Source organism: Mytilus californianus, unplaced genomic scaffold, assembly GCF_021869535.1.
Source record: "Mytilus californianus isolate M0D057914Y unplaced genomic scaffold, xbMytCali1.0.p SCAF_1, whole genome shotgun sequence".
In the NCBI taxonomy this organism is placed as follows: domain Eukaryota; kingdom Metazoa; phylum Mollusca; class Bivalvia; order Mytilida; family Mytilidae; genus Mytilus; species Mytilus californianus.
Window position 1 is genome coordinate 3,265,988 of NW_026262581.1, and position 8,343 is coordinate 3,274,330.

The 8,343-nt window shown below is 34.0% G+C and overlaps 1 protein-coding gene across 1 annotated transcript; it reads left to right on the plus strand.

The window, feature by feature from the left end:
- Window positions 1–343: 343 nt before the first annotated feature.
- Window positions 344–7,840, plus strand: LOC127733916 (glutathione S-transferase 1-like). The gene is made up of 5 exons (XM_052243420.1): window positions 344–551; window positions 3,011–3,103; window positions 3,712–3,827; window positions 6,467–6,571; window positions 7,195–7,840. Exons 1-5 carry the CDS (start codon window positions 419–421, stop codon window positions 7,360–7,362), a joined length of 615 nt encoding a protein of 204 aa, XP_052099380.1. The 5' UTR covers window positions 344–418; the 3' UTR covers window positions 7,363–7,840.
- Window positions 7,841–8,343: the final 503 nt, after the last annotated feature.

Sequence of the window (8,343 nt, forward strand, 5' to 3'; positions counted from 1 at the left end):
TCATTATTTGGCACTAACATGGTTATGCAGAAAGAAAATTAACAAATTACATGCAAATTATTCGTTTAGACTTTAGAATGACGATTACTTTTTAGTGTTTATGTCACTTTATAGTCTTAGTAGTTGCCGTCAAACATGATAAATGTGTAAAATAAATTCAGTACATATTAGTTCATACACACTTAATAAATATTTCGAGTATGTGTATGGATTAACTATCACGAAATGTAATATACCCTGTTTGAATAAGATTAAAGTAAGACAAACATACAAAGCTATAAGGTCCAATAAGATAATTTTTATCTGTACGATATTACTATTAATCACTAATTTATCGAATTAAAACTTTTAGTCAGAGAAATATCTTTTTTCAAAGTCAAGTAATTGAATTAGCAAAAACAAAACCCAACCCGAAAACATGTCGGCTTATAAAATAAGTTACTTCAACTTGATGGGACGAGCGGAGCTGTCTCGTATTATGCTGTCTGCAGCCGATAAAGAATTTGAAGACGACAGGTTTGAAAAAGAGGAATGGCCTGAGCGAAAACCAAGTAAGTACCACAGTATTGAGTGGCAAAATACCACACTTCCTTTTAGAGGGAAATTATAGTATCAAAATGGAATATTTTATAATTGCAAAACCAACATCAACACTACAACCCAATCCTTTCTACAATAACTGTTTGTATTTAAAAATGTCAAAGTGCGACCTTTTGTTGTGCACTTTCTATTTTCTAGATACTTGTGAACAAGCTTTATTGAGTTCACTCCATAATATAGTTAATGTTATGTTGAAGCATCCAACAACAAACGTTTGGACACAGTATCGTAAAAAGGTGACGCTACGCTTTACGCTAAACTACGTTTGGTTCCCGTGAACACAACAGGAATGGTATGATTATTGAAAAACAAAAAGCTACGTGGATCAGTGTATTCTTGTGTTCAATCGTTTACAGATTTGCGTGTGTGGGACCGTTTATCATTATCTGCTTAAAAACTTTCATAATGACATATAGAAATAAGAAGATGAGGCATGATTGTCAATGAGACAACTCTCAACCGGAGAACAAACGACGTAAAAGTTTATCAACTATAGGTCACCGTACGACCAAATCCATACCAAATGATAAGCTACAAAAGACCCCGAAATGGCAAATAAAAAACAAATTAAACGAGAAAACTAACAGCCTTATTTATGAACAAAACAATTAACGAAAAAGAATTATGATATATAGCAACAAGCGACAACCACTGAATAACAGGCTCCAGACTTGGGACATGTACATACATATTGTGACGGGGTTAAACACGTTTGCTGGCACCAAACCCTCCCCTAACCTGGGAAAGTGGTGTAACAGTACAACATCAGAACATACTATAGAAACATAAGTTGAAAAGAGTTTAACTCATCCGATCGATACAACGCACAACAATAAAATAAAAAAACACAAAAGACACAGAATACAGATCTAAGAGTACTCGAAGTGATTGGAAGCTGGTTTAAAGCCAATAACAACTAATTAAAAAATCATGTATGTAAGACTTAAATATAAATAGGACACATCAAACATCCAATGGATTAAGTGTAAAGACGTCATTAACAGTCAGAGAAAAACATGACATTGTGCAATGCCAAAATATTCGTATCGACAGACATGCATTGCATTTTTGTCAAGTAAAATAGTTTCAGTCTTCCGTGAGATACAAGAGAGAACACCACATACCACCCGATTAAAGCATCATCTCCCCTCATCTTGTGACTCCTGCTTCTTCGTAAAAAAAAACTGAAAGCAAGCGCTACCGTCGATTGAATCGGAGAGCAATGGTTCTGAAAATATACACCGCGATGAAGCATTGTTTTTTTTTATATAAATTATACTTTTTCGATGTATAACACAGATGTTAAATCTCAATCGTGTGTATAAGACGCTCTTCATACAAAATGTGCTTTGGTCAACGCTTTTACACTCAAATAAAATTACAATAAGAAGCATTTAATTCTTGAATAAACAGTATATCAGAATTTCAAAAGAGAGGAGAAAGATACCAAAGGGACATTTAAACTCATAAGTCGAAAATAAACTGACAACGTCATTGTAAAAAAAGAGAAAAAGACAAGAAGAAAAACAACAATATACAAAACACAGCATATAAAACTAAAGACTGAGCAACACGAACCGCACCAGAAACCGGATGTGATCTCAGGTGCTCCGCAAAGGTAAACAGATCCTGCTCCACATGTGGCACCCGTCGTGTTGCTCATGTAAGTACAATCCCGGTTGTCAGTCTTATTCGGTAGGTCACATCGCGGAAAAGGAGGACGGGATTGAGGTTACCACGATTGGAACATATCAGTTGTCATTTTTGAAAATGATATTCGTATAACGGTCAACCAACTCGTGATGGCGTCCGTAAAAATTTCAAAAGGATGATTTTAACTTTACCACTTGGAACTCTTAGTTTAAAAGCTTCCTTGTGAGCAGCAACCCTCTAACAAGTAAATCATGATAGGAAACGCAACCCCAGGAATATCGTATCAACTGGGAGATATATACTCCATATGCAGGCGCTAGCGCTGCTGGAATGTTGCTACATAGAAATGGAAGATTCACAATTGGGAAACTGAAATCTCTCAAGACGTAGCTTTCGTTTTGCTATAGATCAATTTCATTTCTTCTTAATAGCATTGCTATCGTATTGTTGAATAACACAACAGGTCATATCAGCAAAATAAAATTAATTCTGTAACAATAATAAAATAAGAGTTCTTGGCATTGAATCAACTTTTGTTAAAACTCGTTTGACCTTTAAAGCGAGCCATAAATTTGAAATATGACCACATAACGTGAAAAGGAAATAGAAAAAAAAAATTGAGGTAGACTAAGCGATGACATTTTTATTTGTTTGTATCAGTAAACACATATTTCATTGTTTAATCTCTCTACCATTTTGGTGGATTTAAAAGAAGATGTATACCGTAATTAATTATGAAACTCCTGGACTTTTGCAGAGACACCTTGTGGACAGGTTCCTGTACTTACACACGGAGACAAACAGATACCTCAGTCTATGGCAATAGCAAGATATTTAGCTAGAGATCTCGGTAATTTTTCTATAAAACCTACAAATATTCAAATCTATGAAATGCCTTTATACCTTTAAATACCATAGAATAAGTTGTAACTGTACAACATCAGGTTATTTAGTTCTAGTTGTCTTTTCTTTCTTCCAGACAATTGGTTATTTTGAATTGATACAGTATTTGTAGAGTCCACTTATTTTAGTTAATAGATATAGGAAGATGTGGTATGAGTGCCAATGAGACAACTCTCCATCCAAGTAACAATTTATAAAAGTAAACCATTACAGGTCAAGGTACGGCCTTCAACACGGAGCATTGGCTCACACCGAACAGCAAGCTATAAAGGGCCCCAAAAATGACTAGTGTAAAACCATTCAAACGGGAAAACCAACGGTCTAATCTATATAAAAACGAGAAACGAGAAACACGTATGAACTACATAAACAGACGACAACTACTGTATGTTAATAACTTAACAATTATCATATCACATTACTATGGAGATACCAGTTCGTATAGATGTGGCGATAATGAGCCAGTTTTTAAAAAAATCTCCCGAAGAAGCAAGATTTTGTTTTCGAAAATTTGAACAAGCTCCAAGCGATACTGAATTGTATTTCATGTTCTAGATTTATATGGAAAAGATAATATGGAGAATACTATGTGTGATGTTGTATTAGAATGTATTAATGACGTGATCACAGAAACCGTAAAATTATTCTTTGAACAGGATGAAACTAAAAAGGTAAGCTTAAATAAGCGACCAACCTGACAACTGTGGAGATCCTTCTTATTGAGTTTTTTTATGCTAATTTATTTTCAATGTGTAAGTTAATAGACGCACATTTGAAATGTCTGAAAATAAGAATATATTTATAAATGATAGGAAAAAATATAGTAAAAAAATTTAATAAAGTATAACAATCAAACAAAACAAACCAACAAACCAACAAACCAAAACAAAATCAAAATTTATATCACAAAAAAGTAAGGAGCAATAATGACCGCTAAAAAAGGTCAGTAAAAAAAGAGAATAAAGTATTTTAAAGTAAAAACAATAAAAGAATCAGTGTCACGAACAGAATCAAAATGCAGTTGCTCCAGCAACCTGAGCAATTACTCTTACAGATGTCGCATTTTAAAAACACAACTGTGCTTTCCACAGTAAATGAAAACGTAACAACAACAAAAATATACGGCGTTGTATTTCTCATATTTTTACGGCAACATTGTTTTAAAGCCGCAACCAATTTTAGAATTGTCCTTCAGATCTGTGTCCTTGGCGTAATATACTTATTGATAAAGGTTATAATTATACGGTTGTTATTCAATCACTGCGTCTCGTATATTTGAGATAAATGTAAATTCGATAATTTACAGTTTAAAGCAATTTCAAAATGATTCTATTGTTTTTTCTGTATATTTTGTGTTTTGGCATTGCACAAGATCATATCTTCCTGGGACTGATTAATATGATGTTGTTGAATGAAATCTTCTATGAAGTACAGCAACCGATATTCATCCGAGGACGGCATGATTTCTTATCAGCAAATCAAGCACTTTAAGCTTGCTGTTAATGAGACTTCGAGCATTCTCAAATATGGTTAAATTTGTTATTCATTTTGTCTTTTTGTTGTTTATCATACCGTTATTTTAAGTAATTTTTCTGTATGTTCTGTTATGTGCGATTTGTTAATCTGCTGATTAAAATAAAAAAAAGGGGGAAGGTTGATAATCAAAAAAAAAAAAAAGATTATTAATAATCCCTCCACATTTGTGTGCGCCAATCTGATGTCATGAACCTCGTCAAAAGTTGTCGTATGTCATATCTTAATGTTTTTCGTTATTTGAAGAATTAGATGTAAATGGCAGATCTTTGATTGTTTTTGTTAAAATTGTTCACAACTTTTAAAGAATCTGGACAACTAAGTGCTTGATAAAATTCTATAAACACAATCCTATTGTTGTCATCCAGATGTGTTTGGGCTATGTGTGTCTTTTGGGTTATTGTCTCATTAATGGTTACCCAACATCTCGTTGATACATAATATGGAAATATGAAAATTCTTGTTTCTATTGTCTTTATTTGTTATGTTTTTAAACTTTACAGCTCTTTAAATGTTAATTCACAAGTAATCCTAAAAGCACAAAACACAAATAATGGCTGTTGTGGTGTCCTTACTATACATAATGTCTGCGTTGTATCGACTGAAGAGTTAAGCCCTTTTCATCTGATTTTTATAGTTTGTTCTTATGTTGTACTATTACACTACTGTCCCGGGTTAGGAGGAGGGTTTGGCACCAGCAAACTAGTTAAACCCCGCCACATTCTATATGTGCCTGTCCCAAGTCAGGTGCCTGTAATTCAGTGATTGCCGTCTGTTAATGTTTCTCATATTTGTTGTTCGTTTGTTGTTTTGTATGGTTTGATCTTGTGTGGTGCCGTTGCACCACTATTCCACGATAGGGAGGGTTGGCGGCTTCAAACTAGTTTAACCCCGCCACATCCTATATGTGTCTTTCCCAAGTCAGGAGCCTGTAGTTCAGTGGTTGTCGTTGGTTCATGTCTGTCATATTTGTTTTTCGTAAATTGTTTTGTTATAAATTAGGTCGTAAGTTTTCCTTATTGAATTGCTTCATATTTTTCCTGTTGGGGCTTTTTATAGCCGAGTATACGGTATAGGTTTCTTTTTCATTGTTGAAGGCCGTACGGATACCTGTAATTGCTAACATCCACTTCATTTGAACTTTGGTGGATAGTTGTCTCATTGGCAATAATACCACATCTTCATATTTCTTTGGTCATTGAAATAATTAGAAAAAAAGTCGTCCAGCAAGTCGTCAAATCATGAAGTTTAACTTTTAATGATATCATCCGTATGGTGGAAAGTGAAATAAGTGTTCTTTTTGTTGCTATCTTAAGGGTTTTCTATGATACCGTGTCCTATAGAAGAGAGATGGAAAAGTAGTACTATATGTATACTCTGGAATACGCAGAATATTTTAACCACACCCACAACAATCACCAAATATGTTGGCAAGCTGAGTCTAGACTATTTGAAATTTACAAGTTCATAAGTAGGCTTTGTTTCAGATAATATAAATAAGCAGATGTGGTATAAGTGCATCCAAGTCACAATGTTTAAAAAGTTAACAATTATAAGTCAAAGTAAGTCTTAGAATTACATGTCGAGATACCTGAGAATTAACATTCAAAGGCGGATGGGTCGAAATGGTTATTATACGTTTTCCTTTTATTATTATAATTTTTTTGTTTGTTTTGTTTTAAAACTTAGCAAAAGTTAATAACTTATATCAGTTATGGCATTCAGGTCTATGAATTTAAATTAAGACCATTGCATGTTTATTGTTTTATATATATAGCCTGATATAGAGAAAAACTTAATGGAAGTTATTTATCCACGATTCCTTGGACATCTGGAGAAGTTGCTAGACAAAAACAACGGAGAATGGTTGGTTGGTGATAAGGTATGACATTTGCTGTTAGATATGAAATGGTGAATAGTTATTTTATAGTTTCTGGTTTATTTGTTCACAACTTTTGTTAAACTCGAGACAGTGCAGAGCTTGATATACCAAAAAAACTATGTACAGAAATTTTGTACGAGCTGTGCACCATGAAACTAACACTATATAATTTCGGTTCCGAAACGCTTTTCTGAATTTCTTTTCGTCAAGAACACTCAAATCCCAAAAGCTATATATGATCAAAAGGGACATAAAAAGAATTTATCACCGGAAAATTTATGATGAAAGTTATGTTATAAATCGTGTCAGTACCGAAGCACTGACTACTGAGCTGATAATACCCTCCAGGACTAGTAGCTATCCAGCCCCAGTGCTAAAAAAATGAAAACAATAAATATAATTTTGGTGCGTGCAAAGCGCCCTCCTGGATTTACCTTCATTTATGTCTTCGTTGTAGTTTAGAGCCTACCTACGGTTTCTTACTTCGTTGTAGGCTGTATTGTCGAAATAAAGCTAAACCCTACGCTTTATGTCGTCGTGGTAGGTTGCACTGTGATACTTTTGATTACTTGGTAAAGTATTGTTATTTCTTTGACATTTACCCATGTATTTTTTTCTTATAGCTATCTGTAGCAGATTTGGCATTCTTTGATTTAATGAACAGACTAACAGCAAAGAAAGGCAATTCTGTATTTGAATCTTCACTGAAAATGAAAAAACATTTGGACAAAGTAACAAACATTCCAGGGGTACGAAAGTGGCTTGAGAAGCGTCCAGTAACGGACATGTAATCTGATACTTAACTCATATATATCATAATTGACATACAATTGCTTCGTTTCCATTTTTTATGGCCCCGCAACAAAGTTGTCGGAGCCATATAGTTTTACCCTTATCCGTCATTCCGTCATTCTGCCATTCTGTCATTCCGTCATTCCGCAACGAACAGTTAATACGAACGTTTTTTTCTAAACGCCTTCACATATTGAGCTGATTTTTAGTATGTGAGTCTACTATGATGAGTTACAGATTAAGTTTATGTTTGGTTTTGCTCCGCTGATTTTTGCAGAAACTTCGGGCTTTGAAAATTTTGTGAAATAGCAGTTATACGGACTTTTTTCTAAACGCCTTCACATTTTGAGCTGATTTTTGGTATGTGAGTCTACTATGATGAGTTACAGATCGAGTTTACGTTTGGTTCCGCTCCATTGATTTTTGCTAAAATAACGAGCTTTGGACTTTGAACATTAAACGTGAAAATAACAGTAATACCGACTTTTTTTCTAAACGCCTTCACATATTGAGCTGATTTTTAGTAAGTGAGTCTACTATGACGAGTTACACATGTTGAATTGAAGCAGACAAAACACATTTATAAATACAGAATATAGTTGTAATAAAAGTCTTGATTATATTTTTTATTGCAAGTCCTTGAAATTGCTGCGTTTAGTGAGGATTCGCTGACTGTTTATTGATGCCACCTTATATCGTGTTTTTCTATGAGCTAGTTTGAAACAGACTGAATTACCTTTTATGTCTGCCGTCAAATCAGATTCTCAACCCGTATTATAAATTGAGGAATGGTGTTCGTCTAATTTCGCCGTTGCCTGCATGTGTTGAGATGAATTTTCATTGATATGATCATAATTATAAATCAGCTGTGAACTAAACTTTGAATTTTCCGAAATGCCAAGTATTTTCTACCACAGGAATAGATTACCCTAGCAGTATTTGGCAAAACCTATCGGAATTTTGAGCTCTGCAACTTCGGC

Coding starts and splice junctions, on each gene's coding strand:
- LOC127733916 (XM_052243420.1), top strand. CDS start 419: ATGTCGGCTTATAAAATAAGTTACTTCAACTTGATGGGACGAGCGGAG. Junction 552..3,010: donor ATGGCCTGAGCGAAAACCAA/GTAAGTACCACA, acceptor GGACTTTTGCAG/AGACACCTTGTGGACAGGTT. Junction 6,572..7,194: donor AATGGTTGGTTGGTGATAAG/GTATGACATTTG, acceptor TTTTTCTTATAG/CTATCTGTAGCAGATTTGGC.